Source organism: Spermophilus citellus, assembly GCF_964194105.1.
Source record: "Spermophilus citellus genome assembly, chromosome: 5".
In the NCBI taxonomy this organism is placed as follows: Eukaryota; Metazoa; Chordata; class Mammalia; order Rodentia; family Sciuridae; genus Spermophilus; species Spermophilus citellus.
In genome coordinates, this window is record NC_138186.1 from 121,289,765 (window position 1) to 121,317,556 (window position 27,792).

A 27,792-nucleotide genomic window follows, 5' to 3' on the forward strand; every position below is an offset into this window, starting at 1 on the left:
CTGTATATCATCTACCACAACTGTGACCAGAAATCAACAAGACCTTGATGGGGCCAGAAACCTCAGCTCCTCACTGCCAAGTACATTTAAGTAAAAGAATGGAGTTTATGAGGGAAGGAATGCAATGGACAGAGCCAGAAAGGAGGATTTCCACTTTAATATTACCCTGAATAATGAGTAAGCACTTCTATTTTTCTCAGATAGAAATATGTGGCAATAGTCACGATAATAGTAGACAGGAATGGCTGTTTAATTTGGCATGATCAATATATGTGATTAACAAATACAGTTTCCTTGTACATATAGACTGAAACTTAACTGAAATTAATTATAATTTTCTTAAGCTGGTTGGGGAAGGCATTTTAGCCTACTTGAGAAAAGGGCAGATAGTGGTTAAAATGGCTGTCAAACCAATTCCTCCAACTGAAAAATTTTGGTTATCCCAGTAATCTGGAATCCATCTCTCTCTCTCTGGCAATGAGATATCACTTGCTTTTCCCAAAAGACCCTGTTACATCTCAGAGTCATGCCAGTTTGCTCTGTGGTACTGAGGGGAATGATCTTGGTGAGTGCTCTAACAGTTTTCTATCATAATGCCTAAGGAACAATATAAACATATGTTATTTTTTCATAGTATTTGTTTTTTATTATCTTTAAAACAGTCCATGCTTATTGCAAGTATGAAAATATAGAAAATAATTAGAGGGGTAGGAAGGATAGTAGAATCAATTGGACAATAATACCATACATGATTGATCCTATGCTATGTACAACCAGAAGAATGAGATGTTATACTCCATTTATGTATGATGTATCACATTGCATTCTACTGTCATGTATAACTAATTTAGAACAACAAAAAAGAAAACTATTAGAAACACAGGATTTACCATAGTTAATTTTTTAAAAAAACATGAATTTTATTTTTATAAATTTGTTAATGGGATTAATATACTAGTGTTCTAATGGAAGAAATAGAATTATTAAGAGATATGTAGAGATATTTTTAATTGTGACATTGATTGAGATATAATAATTTCATGTTTTGGTTCTTCTTTGGTTCTGGTTAAGAATTAAGCCCTAATTCACAATATCCATTGGTGGACTTCTCTCTTGATCTTTTAGAATGACACTCTGTACTTGGGATGAGGATAGTCATCCTGTCTTTTTCTATGGTATTTAATTCTCTCACAGAAATCTGCCTAAGAGGATGACATAAGTATCTTTGCCTTGACTGAACTAGAATAAAATTTCCCTACCTTTAGAAAGGGCCATTTTCCGCCTTTACTTCCTTTCTTTCTACTTTCTCACCTGGGACATCATACTTTTTGAAACAATTGCTTTTAGGACACTCCAACTCAAGAGAATATGTAAAGATACAAGAATATATTACGCTTTTTTCCACTTCTTGAAGAGCAGATTCTGAACATGGGTTCTGACCAAAAAAGATAGAATTCTAAGACTGGAAGGAACAGTAATCAGTCACTTCAGTCTCTTTTCCAGATAGCAGGGTCTTAGGTTAGTAAAGCAGAAGCCTAAGTAAGTCATATCAGTTTCAGACAAAATTTGTTCAAACTTTCAAGTGAGGGGTTTTGAGAAAGCCTACTAAAACATCCAATTCCTTATAAAAGATATCCCATTAGAGAGTAAAGAACAGGTTAAAAATGATAAAATCATCAACCAAATAATGAATGTTCTAGTATCTGGTTACTCAATTCAAAAATGATTAGAAGTTAATTAAAGGTGCTAGGAAAAACTTGTTACAAAAGTTCTAATATGGACATGGGAAAATGGTACCACTTCAAGGATTTTCACCAATAACCAAGTAAACTACCTTGAAGTGCTGACCTTTAAGTGATAAGCTCTTAATTGCACTTTTCTCATAGGTAATGACTAGTGAGTAAAAAGTTTACTCAGGAATTTTGAATTGAAAATCCTCAAAGGGATGTGTTTTTACCAGTCAAAAATGATACTAGCTGCAAGGTGTGGTTGCACATGCTTGTAATCCCAGTGGCTTAGGAGGCCGAGGCAGAAGGATCTCAAGTTCAAAGCCAGCCTCAGCAAAAGCAAGATGCTAAGCAACTTAGTGAGACCCTGTCTCTAAATAAAATGAAAAGTAGGGCTGGGATGTCGCTCAGTGATTGAGCACCCCTGAGTTCAATCCCTGGTACCCACCCCCCCTCCAAAAAAAAATAAAACTAGCCAAAGAAAAACAAGGGCCACCAAATGATAAATTCTACTGATAAGCTTAAATTTTGGAAATAGAACTCACAATAAGGTATTTTTATTTTTAAGTGTGGCTGCATTTGCAATGTGAATTGAACTCAGAAAGTATTTCAGTCTTCCCATTATAAGAATTAATTTTGAAGGGCAAAAAAAGAAGTTTCACATTTCAGAAATCAACTCCTCTGTACTTGCCAATCATCCTGGATGTAGACCTGTCCAGAAGCATTTATTGTTTAGTCAGCTGATATTCTGGGACTTCTGAAGGTCCAGTACCTCTTAACTGTTTGCCTATTTGGAGCCAAACACTAGTTGTGTAATTTCCTCTCCATGGATTTTCCATTGCCTTCTGGGCAATTACTCTGAGTGACAGCCTCCTTGTCTGGTCTGTTCAGCTCCTGAAAACCAGAGCTAATTAACATAGTTAAAAATCTATGCCTGCAGCCATCTTTCCAGGGCAATGGATTGCAAACTTGATGAGATTCTTTACAGGCTCATACATAATTTTAATGCTCCTGATAACACATTAATTGTCCACTCATAAATTTCAAAATGAAGAGGCCTAACTATATCATCACTGTTTGCTATAGCTAGGGGTCAACACCAGATACTCATAGACCAGAGTGTGCTCTACTTAGTAAATGACATTTTTATTTATTTATTTATTTTTACTGTACACAGCTTTATCCCTTCTCTGAAAACAAGTGTCAGTGCACACAGAATACAAATGGATCTTGACAGAATACCTTGGTTTGAGCAACTTGGATCGCCTCCTTTTAAAGTTTTAATAAATCAAAATTGATGCAGAAAAGTATTTTCTTGGGAAATTTGAAGGAGGAAAACTAATAGAGAGACTTAAAGTTATATCCTAAGGAATTTAAATTAAAAGACACCTAAAGTCATATGGGCATATGTATACGTTTAATCACCCACCTATCCAAGCTCCCAACTCTGGCAACTAGATACAAGAGACTCCCAACAGCAAGGCTTCCCAGCACCAGGAGCTTCTGTCTCAGCCACGCCTGCTGTTTGAATAGCATGGCCCTCCATCAACCTTCAGAACTGCAGCAGCCTGAGAGAGGGGAGAGAAGGCATTCATTAGTGGTTGTTGCTTACAGGCTCTGTTGAGTTTTACCAAGTCAACCAGAGGGGACAGGGGACAAAGAGATGTTGTATGCAGAACAATGCCTATAGCAACCTTGTCAATTTTTGAGGTGCAACAGGTATTTAGCCAAACTTACCTTTTTTTTTTTTTTTTTTCAACCTGGCTGGTGCTAAAAAATCATCTACTAGGTTTAGGAGGAAGATATTTACTAGATAGTGCCTGCCAGACAATTGCCAAAACAAATTAATATGCATAGATTATAACATATCATATGCATATCTAAATAATTCAAAGAATTTTGAAAAAATGAGCAACATGAGGTTTACTGGTAATGGCAGGTTCACCAGAGTGAAATGTTGAAATTCCAGTTCAGTAAACCATAATTTTGGGCATATGAAATGATGTATAACATTTACACATCTTTTGTTTTAGTTGTGAATGGAGGAAGGGAGTGAAGGTAAAAGTGGTTTCTTTACCTGCTGAGGTTATCAGTGATAACTTTCAGGACTTTGCATATTTGGAATAGTGGCTCTGAGGAACCTGCTGTTTCTCTTTATGTCCTCTTCTAGGTCCTGGATTCTGAAAACATGCTCTGACTAGGGGCTCCTAATATGTGACCTCCTCAGACACTCAGTGAATTGGAACAGTTTTTGGTGATATCAGTCTTGCTCTTACATCACAATAGAAGTTTACCTGGAAGCTTTGTTCTCTTGTATCTGAAATAAGGCCAGTGGAAGAGAGAAGGGCTTTTCTTGTGCTGATATTAAACTTGAGGAAAAAAATGCAAGCTCCCAATTCAGTCTTTTTTATTAAAAATAAATCCAATCTCCTTTTCAAGATAAGATTGTTTGCTTCTTATTGAAGCTCAAAATAGTAAGCTAAGAAGAAGGAAGCTGAGAGACGTGGTTAGAAATTGTTTTGCTGCGGTGTATCTCCATATTTGTTATGTGAAGATTTTCTTTGTGCAAAAGAACAAAATCCAATTGGCAATAGTGTGTGAATAAATTTGGGGGAAGAAAATTATGGAAAAGATCAAAGAACACAGGCTCCTGGAGAGTTCCTTGGTGGTGTTGTTGATTGTGGAATATAGGAGGGCATCTGAAGAGGGTGATACAAGAGCAGTATTAATCCAACACATAGTCAGAAAACATTTATGGAACATGTCCTATGAGCTGGATTCTATATTGGTTGCTTCAGAGACTTTAAGTGTCTTTTAATTTAAACTTCCTTAGGCTATAACTTGAAATCTCTCCACTAGTTTTCCTCCGTCAAGTAAACAGACATGGTTCTTGCCCCATGGGAATCCACAATCTAATATAAAAGACCGACATGAAGCCAGAAAACCTATATAGGATTAATACATGACACATCATAACAAGTGTGAGCCAGTGTATTCTATATAGAGGATTAATATGTACACTTACAAATGGTATGAAATGTAACAGGGGGTAATTACATAAGAGAAAGAATAACTGGGAGTCCACCTCAGTTCTCCCTGAAGAAGTGACCCCAGGGCTCATACTTGGAGGAAAAGCAGGAGGCAGGAGTAGGACACAGTGGATTTAGGGCAGTGGTGCATGATGATGCACACAGAGACTGAGGAGGGATAACTTTTGCCTAATATGGCAGGTGCATTTATACACAGGGACTAAGGGGGAAAGAAAAAAGGTGAAGAGTAAAAGCAAAGAGCAAGTAGTAAGGAAGTATTTCAGGGGTCTGGGTAGGCCCGTGTTTTCAACTTAGCAGGGTTTTCCCTAGGGGCAGTAAAAGGGGGCAGAAAGAAGAGACAGAGTGAGGCTTATTGAGATCCACTATGTGGTAAGCACATTATTTGGGTGATATTTCAGGAAATTCTCAAAAACATCTATGAAGTAGAAAGTACTATTTCCATTTTGTTGATGGGTAAAGTGAAGCTCACAATTTTCTCATTTGCCTGTGGTCACACAACTGGCAGGTAAGGAGAAGGCAAAGTCAGAAACTTCTGGAATGTGATTCAAGCTTCATGGAGAGTCAATCTCCTCTCTCTAGGTTGTTGTCCAAGGTCCTCAGTTAGGACCACATGCTTTTAGCATGGGGCTTTGATCCCTGTTGAAATGCTGTCAGAATGAAATACGGTTCTACAGGTAACATCACTCTACAGAGCTTTATAGTTTTCCAGACTAAAGAATTATGTGTTCTTTGTATCTTAATGTGAATGAATTTAATGTGCATTTACAGACAAATGGCATGTGAGAATAAAGGTCTTCTATGGCTGAGGAAAGGCAATGGAAATGGGGGTGATGTGTAAAGACAAAGGTAAAATGTGGGTTTGACAAAAATCACCAGCCTCATACAGAGGACCAAGTTGGAGACAAGTCATTTGGCTTTCTCAGCTATTGAAAAGCAGGGTTCAAACCCTCCTGCTTAAAACTGTGCTACAGTTTTCTATCCACTTATCAGCTCATCGGTCCACCCATCTATCTTTAGTTAGAGACCATTCATCCTTCAAGGTCTAGGCTACATCCAAGTTCCTCCATGAAGTGTTCTCCAGCTGATGCTCTGGTCCTCAGTCCTGTCCACCTCCACTAAACTCTTGTTCCCATCAGCCAGATCGCATCTGTGCTTGTTGCTGCCTTCTGTATCTGTTACTACCACCTCCTGGCAATGGGCTAAGCCTGCTGGCTGGTTCAGAAGTATTAGAAAGCAACCAGAAGGTACAGAGCCCACAACCAGTCTGCCTTGCTGCATAGGTCTGTGGTTCTCTATGGTAGGCTTTCATACCATCCTCAGAGATTCTAATTCAATAGGTCTGCATTAATCTTGCAATACTAGAAGAAAGTTAAAAAATTTAATATCATGTTCTACCATTATTTTTCTCTTTGGTCACCCATGCCAGTAAACTATCTGTTAATTTCTTTTTGTCTTGTTCTGTCTGGCACTTAGTGCCTCCCTTATTTCTTAATATTTGGATATGTTCTCTGTGTTGGTTTCCTATAGGTCTGTATAGTTGGATTAATCTTTTTAATGTGAGTTATTTTGTCCCTTGTCTGTTTTAGTTGTTCACTGGACCAAGTCCAGTTCCTTCCCCTTGAGAGCACAGACCCTTCCTTCCATGGTCGCAGCATGGTAGTCAGCTTCTCTCCCTCTTAGAGTCAGCCACACTGGCATCTGTGCCTGTCAGCTCAACCTCTTTACCGCTCCTCCTAATGCCTTCAGTTTCATCCCCATGCTTTTCTCAGCTTCCTCTCTGGCCTAGATAGTCTTTCCTATGTCCCCTCCTTCAGTGCTCCCAGATCCTACTGATATCTTCCTAGGAAGGGTGATTCTGCTGGATGTGGAATTTGAGGGAAAACATGCCCAATATACTTCAGATTGGTAGCTAGAAATGGATCAGGTCTGCCATGTAGATAATTACAAGGCCAAAGGGTGGGCCTGGAAATAAAGTTTGGAAGAAAATTGCAACCTAGGAATGAGTGAGTAAAGTGATGAAGTGTCCTCATGGTTGTACTCTGCTTAGCGGCAGAGTGAGGAAGGAAAAGTGATAGTGTAAAGATTGCTGAAGTGTCCAAGATTTAGGGGTCTATCATGATAATACTATCAGCCTCCTATTTCAATGCTCACATCATCCGTATATAGTTGGCTATTAAACTGGGCTGAATATGAGGTTGTAATTTTTTCTATTGCCACTGAGAATTTTTAGACTCCAATACCCCAATATTGTCCTTATAGACTCTTTCTGATTAGCTCAGCTATTCCCATAGAGGTTTTGCTCTGTGGGATAAGCTGCTACTATGGGTTCAGCTGCCCTGTGCTGGAGATATATTAAATATGTTCACTGGGGTTTTCTTTCTTTGGAAACCTAATTTATCTAGCCTTTTATTTGTAGAGTTGACCTAGCTCCTACCATTGCTTCCTCTTATGCTAAGTCTGGCTGATTCTCATTGCACCCTCTGATGTACCTTCATGTCTACTGTGGTGCTGAGGAGAATTAAATTAATATTAGTAAGTTGCCCATGGTGAAGTGCCAAGACTACTCTACAAGGAGTCAAAAGAACTCATGTCACATTTTGGTTTAGTCTTGTTATGGGGACCATCTGAATTTTGTTCCTCATCTGTAAAGTGAAGATAACAGTGCCTATCTCACAGGGTTGTCATGACATGAACATGACTTATCACTGCAGGATAGAACTTCATGAACATCTGAGTACTTTACAAAAATGAAGTGTAATTAATATCTTGAGGAGGCAGATGAATTAATTCATGCAATGCATTTTAAAGAGGTAAAGAATAAAATAAGTGCAATTCTCATGAATAATGTAATTGGATTGTGAAAAAAAATAGGAGTCCATTTTTAAGTATAAATCATTTTTAATGGAAACTCTTGTTAAACAATAAAATACTAACACCATAATTTCTGTTCAAAGCAAGATGCTAGGCAGGTGCATGCATGTGTGGGCATGCGCACACAGATAGATGCAATGCTTCTCTTTTTGAGCTGAAATCTCTTGGAACTTTTGAGAAATGAGGAGGACATGCCAGCAGTTTCTAACGAGGCTCCTTTGAGACAGGAAGTGAAATATCATTCTGCTTTGTACAGTCTCTAACTATATGCTAAGATACAAGACCAGAGCAACTTCTGCATAAACCTTCCTCAGAGAAAACCAAAGGTAATGGGTTAAGTAAGATTCAAGATGACTCTTTGTTTTTGTTTTTCTATAGCATCGTAAAATGTTTAAGAGCTTGCCAGGATGGAACCTCAAAAGTTGGAAGTTCTCACTTTTGTTCTGGGCATGTCAGAGAAAGAAGCACGGGATTCAATCCTCAGGCATAGTGCAGTCAAATTGGTTAGAAGGTTAACTGCCTCTTCAACCCCAGAGTCCCTTCCCTTCAGCTGTGTCAACTTTAATGGATATTTTAATAATCTTTCATTAGAACAGTCATATTGGTAATAGGCAATTTAGATATAGTTTTTAAAAAGTCTGTAATTTATTTTTAGATATAAAAAGGTTAAAGACCTACAGTGACATTTAAGCCCTCCCTCACCTCCAGTTCTCTGGTTTTTAATCTTCCAGTGCCTTTCATGGCATGTGCCAAGAACAGCACAATTATAGTTTCTCCAGACTGGTAAAGCTTTAACAGACATGCTATCTTAGCCAAAGAAAACAGAGTACATGGGCAGAAACGACAAGGTGTAGAGACATCTGGCTATTTCAGTGAAACAGCGCTAAGCAAACAAAAGAAATGATTCCCAAGCTGAAACAAAGAAATAAAGGGATTAAAAAATAATAATAAAGATATGTTCAAGTGCTGCTCACAGGCTTGTAGACACTATTACTGCAAGCCCCCGGTACCAGTAAAAACAGCAGCAGGAACAATAGCTACAAAATTTATTAAAAATGACTGAACTTGTACAGCAGAATTATTCCAGAAAATTGTAACCTTCTTATGAGAATTAGCTCACTTATCCCAGACAATAGCCTTATGAGATGGACAGAAACTACATACTAATGTCTGTTCCTTCACATTTACTAGTTGATATAATAAACTGACTTGCATTATCTATTATATATATTTTTTTCTGATGGAAACTAAGGAACAGAGAGATGAATATGTGGCTAGTAAACGCAGAGGAAGATTTAAATTCAAAACTATCTGACCCCAAAGGATATGGTTCCTTGATTGACCCTTGATCACAACGATATTCGTAGAGCTTTGGATGCTCACTTAAGAGACTCTTAACAAATACTTGTTTGATTGATAAGGGCAAACAAAACCCACTTAACTCCACCCAAATAACCTGTCATTGAACCTTGAGATAGAGAATGGGGAGGTGCAAAAAAATAAGAGGAAAAAACATTCATGGAAGGACAGGCAAAAGGAAAAATTTGAATGGGTTCAGTCTAATAAAGGGGTGGGGAATAGGGGAAATATTAAAAAGTAATGGTAATAATAACCATGAAAGGCAACGTTTTCATAGTTGACAAAGTGATTTTTTGTTTTCACTATAGCATTTAATCTTAGAACTGATCAGAATCATGATAACCTCATTTCTTTTACCCATAGTTCAATAACTACTTTCCCTTTGGAAGATTTTATAGTAGATGATCAAAATAACACTGATTTTGACTGTCACCTGTCACTCACTTAAGTTATTATGAGCTGTTCTCCATAAGATCTTTGTTAAAACTATATATTGCCTTTTTATTATCACTTCCTCTCCTCCCCTAAGCTTTTCCCCTCAGTATCTTGGTAAATGGCTCCCCATCTGACCATCCACTTGCCCTATCCAGGAACCTTGGATTCATCATTCTTGATTCCACTTTCCCTCATCTCCCACCCCATGTCCAAACAGCTAGTGAGACTCCGCCTGCAAAGTTCTGTTAGAATCCACCCATTTCTCTGCACTGTCATTTGTGACTATCTAGGTGCAAATCACTGTTTCTCTTAATGTTTATGGGCTTCTAAGTGGTCTCTCAACTGTTAAGTTTTGTTCAAACCTTAATTTATTCTTCATTAAATAACATATTGTTTCAAAATGAAAATTTGATCATATTTTATCCAGGTTTAATATTCTTTAATGAGTCCCATTCAGCCACATGGTTTTAAAACACCAATTGTCCCTTTCCATTGCCATTCCACATACCCCTCAATGTCTATATAAACAAACTTCAGTATGCAAAACAATTTGAAGTTCTTTTGAAGAGCTATGGTCAGTTTTGCTTCAAGGTTTTTCTTCATAAGGATCTTATAGTATCAAAATACTAACTCTGTGCCTCATTGATAAATAAGGTCTGTAAAATGAGACTGACAGCCTGCCCCGTAGTGCTATAAAGAGGAATAAATGAACATGTACTGTTAAGCACATAATAATGCTCAATAAATGTTCGTGTTATCATTTAGATAGGAGGTGTCTCCAAAAATCTCATATGTAAGCCAAAGCAGGGAAGTTTATAATATATGAAATTATTGAGTTATGATAACCTTAATATAATCAGTACATTAATCCGCTGATATTGATTAACAAAAGGTAATTGCAAGTACATAGAGTGTAGCTGGAAGTAGGTCATTGGGGACATTACTTTAGGGTTTATATTTTGTTTCTAGTGAGAATCACTCTCTCTTTTTTCTGTTGCTATGTCTTGAACTAATGTTTTACTCTGCCATCACCTTCTGCCATGATGTTCTACCTCACTTTGGACCCAGAGCTATTGCATCAGCTGTTTATGGACTGAGACCTCTGAAACCATGAGCCAAAATAAACTTTTCCTCCTCTATATTGTAATTGCCCGGCCTTTTCATTATAATGACACAAAGCTGACTAAAACAGAAATTGGTACCAGAAGTGGGGTCATTGCTGTGACTAACCTAACCATGTGGTTCAGAAGCTTTTGGAGTTTTTTGGAATATGGGTATGAAATTTTGTAAAGTTTAGATATGAAAGCTGGAAAAGCATCACTATGTTTTAAGCAGAGATTAATGGGCAATTCTGGTGTGAGCTCAGAAATCAATAGGACTGCAGACAGTAAGACTGGGCTCATGAGATTTCAGAAGAGAAGGACTCTATTTGAGGCTATTCATGTTATACTCTGGCAAAGAAGTTGTCTGAGACTTTATTTTTGTGACAGGAACTGAGACTTTATTTTTTTCCCATGTTCTGAGACTTTATTTTTGTGACAGGGAATTTAAAGGTGATGGACTAATTAATCTGGTGAAGGAAAATTCAAGGCAGCACAACATTCAAGTAGTGGTGTGGATATTTCTGGTGGCTTTTAGCAAAGTTTACTGTGATAATCAGGAGCAGAAAGCAAAGCAGAAATATTTTGAAAACTTGCAGTTTGGCTAGAAAAGTGAGTAAAATTGGGGCTAAGGAAGGAATTAAAGAGATTACAGCCATTAAAAAATGCTAAATACTTTACCCAGAAGCATTAAGAAAGATGGATTGAGGGCGTCTCAGGAAATAGCAAGACCACATCCATTTCAGGCTCAAGGGTGTTAAAAGTAAAATTTAAGAGAATATTGGAGTTCTTTGCCTGCAGAGGAGTGTCTAGTAAATTGTTACACCATGCTCAGCCTTTCAGACACTCAAAGGCTGCTATAGTCATGATTCTAAGAGACTTGACTACTGTTTGAGATGGTGGTAGATTTTTGCATCAACTACGTGGTGCTGGTTCTGTAGGAATGTAGGATGCAGGAGTTAGGTAATCATAGAGGCTTCCACCAAGATTTTAAAGGAAGATCTGGGAAGCCAGGAAAAGTGCAGTGAAGTGAAAATCTCTAAAGACTGTGCCAGGCATCATGGCAAATGCATGTAATCTCAGCCGATAGGGAGGCAGAAGCAGGAGGATCTCGAGTTTGAAGCCAGCCTCAGCAAAAAAGTAAGGTGCTAAGCTACTCAGTGAGACCCTGTCTCTAAATAAAAAAAATACAAAATAGGATGAGGGATGTGTCTTAGTGGGTGAGTGCCCCTGAGTTCAATCTCCAGTACCCCCGTCATACCCTTCCCAAACAAAAAGAATCCCTACAGGCTGCACCAAGAAATTGATGCGTGAAGATGTGAGAAGGAAACAGAAGCTGTGTTGGAGACTCCCAAGATTAAAAATTGTCAGTAATGTGGAATGTCTGGTGAGGGAACTTGCAAGAATTGAGCAGAAACTAGCCAAGGGAGAAGCCATGTGAGCTGCAATCAGCAAGGTCACAGGGGCGAAGCTACGTAAGTACTTTGAAAAGAATGTCATCATGTCATGTGCTCCAGATGCTAAACAAGGAGCTATAGGATTTGTTTGCCCAGCTGAATCGTGGTCTTGCTTTGGCACATCCCTTCTTTCTATACATGTCTTCTATATATGAAGACATAGGGGAAATGGAAATGTTTACTCTGTGCATTACATATTTGATTTATGTAACTTGCTTTTGATATTTATAGGGGGAAATCATACATGAGTTTGTTTTGAGTCTCAGAAAAGATTTTGGGTTGGACTTTTGGTAATGCTTGGACTGTTAAGACTATAGGGACTTATATAGAAATGGACTAAATATATTTTGAATTGTGAGATTGGCAAGAGCTTTTGGGGGCCAGGGATGAAATGTTACAGTTTATATATTATGTATCCTCTGAAAGCTCATGTTTGAGAAAATGCAAGAAAGTTTAGAGATGAAATGTTGGGTTATGAGAACCTTAACCTAAGCAGTGCATTAATCTGCTGAAATTAATTAACTGAGCAGTAATTGTAGGGAAGTAGATTGTGGCTGGAAAAAGTAGATCACCAGGGGTGTACCTTTGGGGTTTATATTTTGTTCCTGGTGAGCAGAGCTCTATCTTTGCTTCCTATTGTCATGTCCTGAGCTGCTTTACTTCCCCATGCCCTTCCACCATGATGTTCTGCCTCACCTTGGGCCAAGAGCTATGGAGTTGGCTGTCTGTGGCTTGAAATCTCTGAAACTGTGAGTCAAAATAAACTTGTCCTCCTCTATGTCATTCTTGGCAGTTCACAGCAATGCAAAGCTGACTAAAGTAGCTAGCCACATCCACTAATCTTTCCTTTCTCCTTCTCCCAGGCCTTGATTTACTTATCTTGGTACATCCTAGGGTCTCATCTTCGGTTCCTTGGGAAGGCCTTTCTTGATCATCTAGGGCTGGCTCACATGTTCCTCTTCTGTATCACCCCAGCATCTTCTATTTAATTCTCTTAAACCAAAATGCAATTTTCTGCTTACTTGTATGTACCTCTAATTAAACTATAACTTCCATGAGATTAAGGAATATGTGTTTTCCTTATTGAATTATCACAAGCATTTAGAGTCACAGATGTTCACCAAATAACTGCTGAATAGAAAAATTAGTTAGATGGAATGGCTATAACATCTGGACACCACCTGTCTTTAACTAAGTAGTAGTACTTTACCGTTGTGTAGTACTTTGCAGGTTTACCATGTGCTATATGTCTATAAGCAGCCTCATGGTTCCATCTTTTTTTTTAAAGTTGAATATTCATATATCCTTCACTTAGATTGATGTTTTGCCATATTTGCTTTATCTCTTTATAGGTATCTATTTATCCCTATATAAACACATATTATTTTTACCAAGTCATTTGAAAATAAGTGGCAGATATCAGTGTCCTACAAGGCCCCCAGTATCCTACAAGGCCCCCAGCTGAAGCACACACAGCCTGTGACAATAGTGGAGAATGTGGCATTCTTGCTCCACGGGACTTGGGAGATGAAATGACCTGCTCAAAGCTTCAAATCAGTAAATCTGGAATTGTAGAGTATTAGTTTTAGACTTTCTACATTGTACTCCCCTGCCTTTCTCTTAAGTTCACATAAAGTTGCAGATGCTATGAATTTTATTGGTAGAAATAGATGTATACCTTACCTTTTCTTAAACTTCCAACTCGTAAATTTGGATGAGCTGAGTATCAATAAAACAGAAAACCAAACCTTTAGCAAAATTGTGAAGGAGGAAATAGTTTTATGAGATTTCTTGTCTCCCACTTTATTTTCTTAATTCCTTTAAAGAAAGAAAATTGGAAAACCTCTACATTCTAACATGAATGATGGGGGCATGAATGATACAATCCAGAGTGTTAGAATTGTCTCCTATTTTGTGATCCAGTTATTATTAATAATTCAATTAGATACATTTATAATTAAATAAATTGAAACAAAGGCAATAAATATTAAAAACTCATGATTTCTTAATTATCTTACCATATTTTACTATTATTTATGCTCTTGAGGTTATCAAATCTAATGTATCTGTACTGTGTACTGTGGAGATAATACACATCTCTTCCAATTCCTCATGCAGTGAATTCATCTGGGTAGCTTAACATTCAGCCAATTCATGTTGGTAGCTTAAAAGTGGCCAGAAAATGCTTATTACATTGTGCAATAAACTGATGTTATAAACCATTCTCCTCCCTCACCAAAATCTGGCTAAGCATTCTCCAGCATGCCACTGATTACGCCTTGTTAAACTGTCTTTTGTACATTCACTAACTAGGTCTTTCCAAGTGCCCACCAAGTTTGCAAGGTGGTGCCATGTGTTTCTATAAAAATGAGGATGGGCTTACCCTTCACATTTCCTTCTCCTTTTAGTTTCCTCTCCCATTCTCCTGACTTTTCACAGAGCCTCATTTTCATTTCTGAGGTTCCTGTGATCCTTTTCTGTCTTTCTGTTTTGACTTTTCTAGGTCCCTTTCTTCCCAGTTTTTTTTTTTTTTGCCTCTCTCCAGTTTTTCTTACAATCTGCTACTAATTAATTTTCCTAAACAAAAGAGCTTAAAAAGATAAGAATGCAGAGCTACTGTTCTTAAGTAACCCTGATAACAAAAGTGCAGCTAGGTATCTTAGAAAAGCTTGTAAGTATTTAATAAATCTATAAAGTAGTTGATAATTAATTGGTATGCAAAATGATGCTAAAAATCTTCAGTTCTTGCAAAGGTAGGCTAACATTTTCTTAAACTATAGTTTTAAAATTAGTTTTGTTAACATGCTTCAAAAGTTTTCTGTTTTTGTTACCAGAGACCACTTTCTTCTCTGAATCTCCGATCTTTTGGGGGCCAGAAGGGTTTCTCCAAATTTTGAGCCTCATGTTACCAGTCACCACCCCAGTACTATTACTGAGTTCCTCTCACATGTCAGAGGATATGCACTGCAGATGTGAGAAATAATATGGAGAACAAGAGACCCAGATTCTACCCCATAATTTTTGTATCTTCTACATTTCAAGGTCAACTCTTGAGAGATGTGTGAAGAAACAGTATCTTCTGCTGTACAAAGAGCCCTGACCCTCTTATATTGTCAGAACAGAAAGAAGCTCCACATGGGTAGGGTCTGTTGGACCTCAGAGTCTCGCCTCTGGCCCAAATACACAGTCCTCCTGTAGTGGCGCTTCCTCCTCCACAGAAAAATCGTAACTAAACTTCTCTAGAAATCTTCACCATAATTGATTCTAGGACTATCAGCAAAAGAGTCTCTACAAAAGAATTCACTGTAGGTAAACTTCTATTTTCCTGTTACTCTATCTTATTTGGTCACTGGCCTGGAAGAAATCAGCAGTCCAGGTGCTGAATGCCCCTTTACTATTTTTTCACAAACATCCAGTATAGTAGTTTGTAAAAGTGCATTTGCAAATGCAAAATATGATTTAAAAAAAAGACAGATCCTTTAATAAGGCCTCTAGCCTTGAGCTGGAGCTTCACAGAAATGTCTACATTTCTAAGATAAGAGAAGTCACCAATTGGGCTCCATGGTAACAGCTGGCAGGGGGAGGAAAGAAAGGGGAGAAGAAACTCTCCCCTTCCCAGGCACTGTCCTTGAAGGATTTACTTGCTCAAAACAGTGAAAGAAAAAGCTGCTTTTATGTGAACTTCTGCTTTTATGTGAACTGTGAACTTCTAAGCCCCTCCTCTTACATGCTGGGTATAAAGTTCTGAAACTACCTGAACTTGGGGTTCAGGGGATTAATTGATTACAGTAAAAGCTGTGCTCTGTGAACCTAGCTGCAACCTTGCCTCATCTGTCCCCTACAATACTAGTACCTAAGTAGACACAATCAAGCCATTTTCCAAAAGGCACTATTCCTTCAACAAGACTTTTTTCTTCAACCCCCCCCCACCCCGCCATGTGAAGATTTTTAGACAGATGTTCAGCACAGTGGCTAGATCTTGGCTGGTGACCTGTGCCTTCACAGGGGGTTCTGTACTCAGAAAACCCTAGAGTTGGCTTAATGCTTAGTAGGCACTGTTTTGAATTTCTTGAAGAGTTTCAGAACAAGGGCCTCTACATTTTCATTTTGCTCCAGGCTCCACAAATGAGGTACAGTCCTGCAGCCAGAAGGTCCTGCCTTCTGAGAATGGATTACTCATTGTGGGTTGTGGCTCTTCACAGTGGTAGTCCTTTCCTTTTCTAGACACTTTAAGAGACAGATACTGCCCTACCCCCAACACAAAGGAGCACACTTCCTTTTATAGAACTGGGAATCCCACTCCCGTTTACTTTTCCCTTTTCCTTCTGCAGTCTTTTCTGAGTCCCATCTCTTTTCTGGGTACCCACCAGGGGAATGGTGCCTACCATCAGGAACACAATGGCTATCCTCAAAGCCTCAGAGTCCTAAGTACATAACCATAGTACAGCATGTGCCACACAGGTTAGTGCTGCCAGACACACAGGACAGCAGGAGATTTGCTGTGATAGATTAGTGGTGGGGAAAGGGATACTGGGTAGTAAAGAGAGAAGCATCTCTAACAAACATAAGAAACTGCAGAGACCAAGGACAACAAGTATGTTCTCCTACTGTGGGACAAAACACTCCATCTCCCCACTTCCTGTTCCCTTTAAGGCAAAACCAAACATAAAGCTCAGAATATGTTCCTCAGCTGCTGTGTGACCAAGTAAATCACTTGGTTTTTCACCCAACAAATAAAGGCCTTAGAAGGAGTAAGTTGGCTTCTGGACCTAAAATTTTCTCTTATTCTAAGGGATTCTACCAGATCAGTGTGAAATAAATGTTCCTATAATGAGAGATCAATCCACGAGGAAGCAAAGACAACTGCATTGGGGAAGAAATTAGTGCCTGAGGTCGATTTTAATATTTAATATCTTATTACCCCCAGTTTTAAACAGACCTGACCTCTTTAAAGATGGCTGTACCACATCATACTGCCTGTTACTGTGAAAAACAGTCCTCTCCTCCTGAGACAGGAGATTTCTTCAAAAAAGACACTTGAAAAAGATTCTACTGATTAGCTTTCAATCTGCCCTGCTGTCAGGGAGCCCATTGGAATCACATTTTGAAGAAATTAACCAAGGGCAGCTGAGGAAAATTGTCATAAGGAATTCGCTTTTCTTCTGTTCTATGATCGCATAAGAAAGCTGTAATGAGAAAGAAACAAATGCAGAGGAGCATAAGAGCAGGCATGAACAGGAGTGTTGGACACATGCGGAGATGGGATCCAGAAGAAGAGGAAAATAGACACCATTTGTTAGAAGATTAAGCAGAAAATGCATCAGTGAGGATGCTCATAATTGCTCTATCAAATGGCTAACGAAGCTATTTAGCTCTTTGTTTCTTCAGTTAACCATGAAGGGTCAATGTTAGAAATGAAAAGAAAAGGGTTGATAAATTATACAGAACTTCAGAATTGAGTACTGCTCTGTGCCTTATCCTCCTGGGAGTTATTGCAGGAACGGCTTTGAGCGAATTCCAAATTTTCAAATGGTTCCCCAATTCTTCCCTGCCATTCAGCTTTTGATATCATGCATACATTATTTATCACAGCTTCCATTATTGCGTTAGCTTGAGTAGTCCGCTGGCTCTATCTGCAGGAACATACTCATTTTGCATTTGTAATTACCAAACTTAAAAGAAGCCAGTTAATTCTGCTTCTGTTCAGGGGTCTCATTTAGTAGAATGATGTCTCAAGGAAAGATACAGGGACTGAATTTCATCTTGGCCTGGAATCCCAATTACTCTTCTTTTCAGTATCTCACTGGTATATGTGACTAATGTTATCGAAGGGTGTTCCTCCCATCCCTATTCAAGATTTCTTTTTCACTTCATTAAATAGTTGTTGGAGTTTAGTAGATTTGTCCTGCTGGTAGATTCAGAAGCAGAATTTTTCCTACCCTAGTCTTGTGTTTATATAGGAAACCATAACAATTATACAGGTAATTAACTTAATAAACATGAGCCAACAGTTCATTCCAGTGACTCAGGCTCATGCAGATAAAGAGGTCAAGAAAACTGCAGCAGCTCAGTTGTCTGTTCTGCACAAATTTACTCTAAAGTCAATTTTATAGTAATATAAATTCTACTTGCCACATCCAGTAAAAATGTATCCACATATTTTAAAATCAATTATGGTATTAAGTACCAGGAAGAAAGTCAGCTTACAAATCTTATTTCCTATTTTACAAATTTGTTTTGGTTTGTTTTTGGTGAGCATGAAAGAAACAATGTATATAAAAATATCTCAATACTGCAAATGGATTAAAAGTAGGGTGGTGTTTTATTAATTAATTTTTTCGTTAAATTATTTTATTGTGGTTCTCAATATTCATTCTCAGCGGTAACTTTTTTTCTCATTTAATGTCCATAACACTATGCTATATATATATTTTAATAATGACTGAAGATGAATGCAGAGTTAGATGTTAAACATTTTAAGTGAAGAATTAAACCACTAGTAAATTGACTACACAAAAAGATATCATGTTTAAATGATCAAATTAGACCCAGAAAGTTTGATGTGAAAATATAAAATTCAAGCAAATTTGTAATAGGTACAACTTCCTGAAAACTGTAAAGAAAGATATATATTTTTTTGCCCACTTAATTCTGGAAACACATTTTATAATAGTATGCCATTTGTGTGGCAATTCACAGTTTTAAAGTTCCAATTTAAACATTTTACTGAACTTTCACAGTAAAGATGTGAGGAACCTATTTGGCTCTCCATCCCTTAGATGGGGCAGCTAAGACTTGGTCTGGTTGTGGTACCCAAGTCTATACAGATAATAACCACAGAGTTCAAAATGCAATCTGGATATTTTTGCCCTCTGTGTTTGTGCCAGAAAAATCCATCCTCCTTCTATGAAGATTTGGTATTATTTTTAGTTATTGGACTTGATACATATTCATTAGTACATATCTAATCCTTGGGTAGTATACGCTTTGAAAGAATGCTAAATTAATTTTTGTTAAAGTATGGAACATGGAAGAGACAAAAGAGGTATACAATAATTTGGAATTAACAAGTGTTAATATTTTCCTGCTCTCTCTGGCTGGATCATCAGTTTCTCTCAGAAAAATATCCTGGTAGGATGACAAGGATTATAATAGACTCATCAAGGGTTGAAAAGAGGAAACAAACCAGTTAATTGAATAATTTCTGAGAACAGCAATTGTTATGACAGTTGTGAAGTCAGAACATTAACTCTAATATCCTCTCCCAATTAATATGTACAAATGTTGATCAGCATTTTCATTCGAGACTGATTTTCTAAACTCCCATAAATTAGACATTATTGTTATTATTTTACACAATAATTGCTTGTTTAGATTTTTGCACTTTTATCAATATTCTTCACTATCCCTTTTTATTGATATCAGCTTTATTGAAGTACAATTTACAGGGAACCCACCCATTTAAAATGTACAATTCAATAGATTAATATATTCATGGAATTATGCAACCATCACCATAATCAGTTTCTGAACATTTTCATTACAAAACTAATGCAGTACCTGTTAGCAGTCTAACCCCATTTTTCCATCCTGCTCTCTCAGTCCCAGGCTACCTCGAATCTTTTCTCTGTCTCACTATTCTTTCTTATAGCTCAGTCCTTCCGCTTTCCCCCTGCCAAAAGTTTCTGTCTCAGTCCGTCCATTTCCCACTCAGCAAACCAAAGTTCTAACATTTCAAACCAAGTATTTCTTCTTTTTCCTGAAGAAAGAAAAATTGTAGGGCTTCTTTGAGCTGTTTTCTCCAATATATGATCTAATTCATGAAGGTTTTGTTAGCTTTTGAGACCAGTAGTGAGTTGAAACCTGTTTCAAATGAAAAAGGTTACTAAAATTTCCTCCTCAGAAAATTAGTCTCACTCTGTTTCTTCAATTGCTTTTAAGATGCTTAGTGTAGTTAAGATGCTTAGTAAAAATTTCTTAAGCTAGCAAACAACTCTAAGAACAAGAGTTTGTAAAGAGGAACAGTATCCAGGAGGCAACACAGTGTCACCGGGACCAGTGAAATGTGTTGATTTGTCATCATAGAGCTCTCATTTATTGAGTGGTGTTGAAGAAAAACAAAGCTGAACACTAGTTAAAAGTGGTAAGGATATATTTTATCGAGTAGTACAACTAGAGTAGGGGAGAGAGGGACTTTGATATAGAATGGGGCTCTGCTCCTATTGTGTATAGATGTTTTGAAGAGAAAATAAAGGAGATACTATGGAACCAAATGGATCCCCTAGCAGTCAAAAAGTGCAATAAGGCTAACTTATTATACTAACTGGGACTTATCTGGAGGGTAAACAAGTTATCTTCAGGATAGAAAGAAGCTTTGCAAATTGGAATGAGGCACCTATGGCAATCAGGTTCTTACCCTTCCACAGGTACAGGAAGGCAGGAGAGCCAGTGAAAGTGTGAGAGGAGAGGGGCTCATCAGCCCACTTGGGGCAGGGAGGGAGAGACTTCCTCCCTGAAGTTCCTGCAGTTCAAAGATACAGTTCCAGGTGCATAAGGCACCACACAGTTCCATATCCAGAAGGACACAGTTTTGGGTCACAGAAGATGTACATTTCAGAAATGCAGAGAAAGAATTAAAATAATTGCAAGTTTCTTAAAGTAACTGGTCTAAGACAAGGTTTAGGAATCTATAGTGGGCGTTTGGAACATAGAGCAACTCATTTGGCAGTACTTTGCTGCCTCAAGCGGGCATTTTAAGCAGGACTACATTCATTTAGGGACATGGGCTTTGTCTACCCCTTCTGCAAACATTGTTAGAATTTGTTCCAATCTCTTAGTGTGTGTTTTGGGCTGTTGGATGAAACGTTTGTGCTCAGAATTTGTAGTCAAGGCCTCCTCAGAGCCTGACTAGAGTTGGGTCAAGGAGAGTCACTGTCATGGTTAACAGGGAGTAGTTAATGGGTATTGCTCCCTGCATTGTTGTAAACCCCAGGTGCATTTGTTGACCAGCAAATCCTGACAGTTTCCAAAATTATCGTAGACAGTGCTAAAAGTAATAGTGGCAGATATCATTTATTGGGCATTTACAGTTTTTGTATTAAGGGCTTAACTTATATGATCCCACTTAATAACTTATTTAGTTTAGTTATTGCCATACTCACCAGTCATGAGGAAACACACCCAAGTCTATAAAACTATAGGTGGAAGAGTTAGGATCTTATTATTTCAAAACCCAGGCTCTTAACAGCTATGTTATGGCCTGTTTAGTTTTGGCCAGATTTTCACTTTAGCCTAAACTTTTCCTCTACTGATTAGATAGTAGTATTACTATTATTTAAGTGTTTGGATCTTTTATCTCTCATTTAGAATAGAATATCTTTTACTAAAATCTTTGAGCGAATTTCTTTTTTCATACTCATTTAATAGTCTGGGTATGGAATTCAAAGAAAGTGGTTTTTATTTTTTCTTTCATCATGTTCTATTAAATATGTGACAACACAGTCTTCTGGCTTCCATTGTTGCTGATCAGAAGTTGATGAGCTAACTATTGGTCCTTTGAAGGAATTTCTTTCCATCATTCTGCTTTTAAGATCTTGTCTCTCACTTTGGTGTTATAGCTTTTCTGTAATTGGTCTCGGTGTGCATCTTTTCATTTATTTTGCTTGTGATTCACTAGTTTCCCTGGTTCTCAGGATTATTATCTTTTGACAACTGGGAGATAGTCTCATTACCTAGTTGAGTGTTCCTCTTCTCCACTCTCTCTACTATCTCCTGCTGACATTCTGACTCTTATATCATTCTCTACAATGCTTAACTATGTTTTATGTTCTTTATCTATTGTCTATATGGATTGTATTCCAATTTGTTTTGTAGGAATGTTTTCCTACAGTTTACTATCTTCATTATACTACTATGCTATATTAATAGTATATTAGCACAATGTTTTTTTTTATTGGTTGTTCACAACATTACAAAGCTCTTGACATATCATATTTCATACATTAGAATCAAGTGGGTTATGAACTCCCATTTTTACCCCAAATACAGATTGCAGAATCACATCAGTTACACATCACATTTTTACATACTTCCATATTAGTGACTGTTGTATTCTGCTACCTTTCCTATCCTCTACTATCCCCCCTCCCCTCCCCTCCCATCTTCTCTCTCTACCCCATCTACTGTAATTCATTTCCCTCCATGTTTGTTATCCCATTCCCCTCATAACCTCTTATATGTAATTTTGTATAACAATGAGGGTCTCCCTCCATTTCCATGTGATTTCCCTTTTTTTCTCCCTTTCCCTGACACCTCATGTCTCTGTTTAATGTTAATCTTTTCTTCCTGCTCTTCCTCCCTGTTCTGTTCTTAGTTGCTCTCATTATATCAAAGAAGACATTTGGTATTTGTTTTTTAGGGATTGGCTAGCTTCACTAAGCATAATCTGCTCTGGTGCCATCCATTTCCCTGCAAATTCCGTGATTTTCTCATTTTTTAGTAGCACAATGTTTTATATCATTGTATTTTACTTTACATACATACACATATAATATTTAATGACACTTAACATTGTGCTAATATACTAGGTCATTTTTTATGGTTTCATGATCCCTCTTCATATTTTCAAGCTTTTAAAAATTTGTTTAAACATAGCTATTTTACATTTAAAAAATTCTGTATTTGAAAGCTTTGTGTTCTGAGTTTTTTTTAAAATTGTTGTTATGTGTGTGTTTTGTTGTCTGTTATTCTATTCATACTACCTGCTTTATTGTTTGTTTGTGATCCACCACTTGGGACAGTTCATTTTGTAATAAACTTTCTTTGTTGGTCTTCCTTGAGGCCTGGGCTGAAGATGAATTCTTCTAAAGGAGCTATACATTGTCTTCTGCCAGTTGCCTTAGGACATGGTCTTAGGGGATCATGTTTGAAATTTTTGGATCACAGTTGTGGCATGAATTAGAACCTCAAACTCAAGTGAGAATCAATTTATCATTAGAGATCCTCTGAGAATTTTGTCCAGTCATTCTGTACTAAAATTGATTGCCTTATGGAATATCATGGTTAATTTGTTAGTGTTTTTTCTCCCCACCTCAGTACTGCGGATTGAACCCAGGGGTGCTCTACCACCAAGCCACATCACCAGCCCTTTTTATTTTTATTCTGAAATAGGGTTTTGCTAAATTGCTGAGGCTGGCCTCAAACTTGTGATCCTTTTGCTTCGGTCTCCCGGGTCACTGGGATTAAGGTGTGTACCACCATATGTAATTGAAATATCAGGGTTTATTTCTAATTTATTCTTGCATCAATGGTATAGCCTTATAGATTGGTTTTATGAGGGTTTCCTATTAGATTCCTTGCATTAGCCAGAGCTGAGGCTTTATCTGACAGGTTGGCCTACCCAGAAACAAATGATTCTAGGATTTGTCAGAAATTCTCAGAGCAATACCTACTTTGGAATTGGCTTACTGAGTTTCATAATTTGATTTCATTTGGGGGCTATGTTGTTTCTTTATTTTCAAACATCCTTATACATATAGTTATGTATTTATAAATACATAGATACCTTTAAGTTAATTCACCAAACATTTTAGTTATTTCAACAATGAGAGTGATGTATGGCAACTATTTACCATAGAGCCAGAAAAGAGTTTCTTTTATATTATTCCTTTCCTCTTAAGTTGATATAAATTTCTCCCCTCACCCATCCCCATATTTAATAAGCTTCTTGGCCAGGAGAGAATTTGTGCTTTTATGGACATTCAAAAAATTCTGTTGATCTTTGTTGCAGTTAATAGAGCAGCAACAACTTCTTTTGATTTACCAGGAAAAATTAAACGATTCTATTTGAAATAATTCTGATATAGTAAATGTTACTATTGGTATTATTACTTGTTATATTATGTCACTTGACAAAAGGATTTTGCAAATTGCAATTAAGATTACTAACCAGTGACCTTAAGGCAGTGAGATCATCCAGGGGGCATAATCTGATAAGATGAGCCCTTTAACAGCAAAGTGTTTTCTCTAGCTGGCAGCAGAAGTGTGTTTGAGAGATTTCAAGCAAGACATACTACTGCTAGCATGAAGATGCAAAGGTTTGGAGAGCAGCCTCTAGGAATTGACAGTGATCCCTGGCCAAAAGCCAACAAGAAAACCTCACTGCTACAACCACAAGGAACTGGATTCTGCCAACTGTAAGAATGAACTTGGAAGCAGATTCTTCTCTAGTTTCTCCAGCAAAGAAAGAGCCCAGTCCACTCGACAGCTGGATGTCAGCCTAGTAGGACCGTCAGCAGAGAATCCAGTGCAGCCTGCCTGTATTTCTGACCTACAGAACCATGAACTGCAGAATCTTGGGTGCTGCTTTAAGTTGTTATGTTTGTAATCATTTATGTATCAGTAGAAAATGAATGCAGGTGATTTTTTTCCCTGAAGCTTTTTGTTCACAAATAATAAGTGCCCAATAGCAAAAGCTCACCTTCAAGACTACATTGTACCCATAACAATACTAGCTCTTCTGCTTAAACTCTGAACAGAGAAGATAATGCAATTGACTGTGCTATTGGCAGGCAAAGGTCAATTCAGTGAAATGTCAAATACTTTTCAGTGGAAAGGCAGATCATTACATCTGACACCAAGTCAGCACCCTGCATTATCATCTGCAGGCCATTGTCCTTATTATTACTGTCTCAGAACTTGACTCCTTCATCTTTTCTTCAGCCAAACCACGTTCTCCAGTGCTCTGAAAGTGCCTCTCTCCTAGGCCTCTGCAGTTAAGTGGAGTTACTGTGCATCTAATAAGTAAGTGTTTATCTCCCTTCACCTTCAATTTTTCCTTAATTGCCTTTCCAGTTTCATTTCTTAAGATAGGTCCACATAAACTCTAAATTCAGCAAATTTTCAGTTTCCCAAATATGCCAGATACTTTCCTAATTTCCATTCAATTCTTTCTATTCATGATACCATTTTTTTATTTCCACCTGTAGAAACTGTATTTATCCTTCAATATGCAGATCTTGCCACTTGACCCAAGAATCCTTTCTTCCAGGATAAATTGGGTATTTCCTCTTTTGTGTTTCTAAAGCCTTCAAAAGCAGCTTTTTGCCTTCTGTTGTGTGAAGACCATGGCATTGTTATTAAGACCAACTATCCATACTTAGAAAATCTCCAAAGCCTGGCAACAGTTCATTAGTAGATGTTTGATCCATGTTTGTGGAATTGAGTGAACCTACTGTAGCCCAGACCCAGTGAAATAAGCAAGATAACTGGGGATACAAAAGAATGATGCAACAATACAGTACTTGTACTATACAGTTCAAGTCAGTATATTGCTCCTTAATTTTTCCTTCAATTGGGTTAGATAGTTTCAGTGTTTCTCCTAAGTTTTTATGATTTGTTTCAACCACCATTGTTCACTTCCCATTATTTCAAATCCAGGTTATTTCAAAAGGATCATCTCTGTCTTATGTCCATAACATCCTCACAATCTGATACACATCTTACTACCAAGACCTCATTCAGCTGCTTAACAATTGCTTTTTATGAGTCACTGTCCACCTACAACCTGGCACTATTTCTCCATAACATAGAGCTGCATAGTCCAATATGGTAGTCACTAGCTACTACCCATTAGCACAAGTCAAGATGTGCCAACAGTGTTAAATACCCACTGGATTTCAAAGACACTGGAGAAAAGTGAAGGATGCCAAATATATTGATTTTATGTTGGAATAGAATTTTTCCATACTGGATAAAAGAAATATATTACTAAAATTAATTTCATCTGTTTATTTTTCCTTTTCCTTATTGAGGCTCCTAACTTTTAAGCTACATAAGTGATTTGCATGTGTGGCTGGCACTATAATCTATTGGGTTGTGCTAGCCTAAAGCATAAAGTCCAGCACCTGAATTTGGTACTGTGATCCATATCTCACTATAATCTCCTCCACTAGCCCCTGCTTTCATCCCATATACCATGTCCACAATGGCCAGTATTTTCTCAGAAAGCAGTGCATTCTTTTTCTTGTCTCCCATCCATACTATTTCCTAGATGATCTTTCCTCTTTTCATTTTGTTTACCAAAATCTTGTCCCTTCTTCTAGGCTCATGAGAGCTCCACTGCCTGTAAGAAACTTTTTTGATCTCATCAATTGAAAGGAGTTTATTTCTTCTAAACAAATAATTCTAATGTATACTTATTTGTGAATATATTTTGTCTCTCCTGTTGCATTCTAAGTATTTAGAGGCCAGAGTCTGTTTAATACGTCCATCTGTATGTACCTCTATAAATAGCAAAGTGACTTCTTTCAATGACTCTTAGAAATAATAATGCATAAGCTTAATTTAGGAGATACATTATGGTTTGGATGTGAGGTGACTCCCAAAAGCTCACATGTGAGACAATGCAAGAAAGTTTGGAGGAGAAATGATTGGGTTATAGTCTTAACTCAATCAGTGATTTAATTCCCTGAAAGGGATTAACTGAGTAGTAACTGAAGTGGTAGGGTGTGGCTGAAGGAGGTGGGAATTGAGGTGTGACTTTGATTATATATTTATATCTGGCAAGTGTCTCTCTGCCTCTTGATCGTCATGTTAGCTGCTTCCCTCTGCACCTTCTCCTGCCATGATGCTCAGCCTCACCTCCAGTCCTGAGAAATAGAGCCAGCCTTCTATGGACTTAGATCTCTGAAACCATGAGCCCGCAAATAAACTTTTCCTCCTCTATAGTTGTTCTGATCAGATACTTTAGTCACAACAGTGAGAAAGCTGACTAAAACATCATGTTCAAGTATGTAAATATACATATATAGATATAGAAAGTCTCTCATGAATAGTTTATGACTTAATAAAAGAATCAGCAAGATTCTACAAGAGAAAAAAAAAAAAGAAAATCTTCAGAGAGGAAAAAGACCTAGAACATTGCAACAGGAAGAGACTGTAGAGAATATTATACCCTTTTCTCTGTTTTTACAGATGATGGAGGCAAGGCTGGAGAAGTTCAGTGACCCTGCTAGGTGGGAAACCCCTTAAGAGTGTGCTGCCTATATCCCGTGCTTAACTTAACGACACTTAAGAAGTCAATAACCATTGGCTGAATGTATGTATGAATGAATGAACAGTGAAAAAATAAGCACACATAGTAAACTAAGACTAGATCACTTATCTCCTGGTTGCTGCAATAATGATATTTTCTATCTACCTCAAAAAGAGGGGAAGGAGAGTTGGGAAAAATTAGTAGCATATTTAAAACTGCATTTTAAATAATGACCAACCATTAAATTAGTCATTTAACATTTTTCTAGCAATAGAATCTAGGCCTATATGGATATACAAGAACAAATTTTACTTTTTTTCCTATTCCAATGGTCCTTTCCAAGTTGGATAGTGCTTATCTTGCTACCCTTAATTTATGCAGAACAAAGTATGTATGTGCTTTTAGTGATCTTCTTCACAGCAACAATGAATTTTCATTAGTTCCCCCATTCTTTCATTTTCTGGTCCCTTTCATATATTTATTTGTTGCCTGATCTTTTGTAGAGCACTACTCCTACACAAATTATCAAATTTTCAAAGCAAACATATTGGATATATTAGCTCCCTTACTTTGAATTATGAAATAAAAGAATTCAAAGAAGTTAACTTATCCAATATTAAATAGCTAAGAAGTATTGGAGCTGTAGGTGTCTTCTTCATCATTTCCAAATATTTGCATTGTTGCCTCTATTATTTCCAATCATGACTTGTGAATAAGAATGCACATTTGTTATAACTCAGGCAATGAGTATAAGAGAGG

The 27,792-nt window shown here is 37.4% G+C and overlaps 1 protein-coding gene and 1 long non-coding RNA gene across 6 annotated transcripts in view; one reads left to right on the forward strand and one right to left on the reverse strand.

Annotated features, from left to right (window-relative positions):
* Positions 1–27,519, forward strand: LOC308649127. Its single transcript, XR_014022007.1, has 5 exons — positions 1–177; positions 23,169–23,244; positions 24,028–24,193; positions 24,720–24,800; positions 26,973–27,519. It is a non-coding gene; the product is annotated as an uncharacterized lncRNA (long non-coding RNA).
* Positions 1–27,792, reverse strand: part of HS3ST5 (heparan sulfate-glucosamine 3-sulfotransferase 5) — a 263,151-nt gene that overhangs the window by 2,479 nt on the left and 232,880 nt on the right. For 4 of the 5 annotated variants that reach the window (XM_081294508.1, XM_081294510.1, XM_081294509.1 and 1 more), the window contains one exon: positions 3,157–3,295. In XM_081294508.1, coding sequence (XP_081150634.1) covers positions 3,157–3,263 — 107 coding nt within the window. In that variant the 5' untranslated portion in view covers positions 3,264–3,295. Of the gene's footprint in view, positions 1–3,156; positions 3,296–3,804; positions 6,545–27,792 lie in introns of those variants that run through there. The other variant, XM_081294511.1, reaches the window with a different exon arrangement.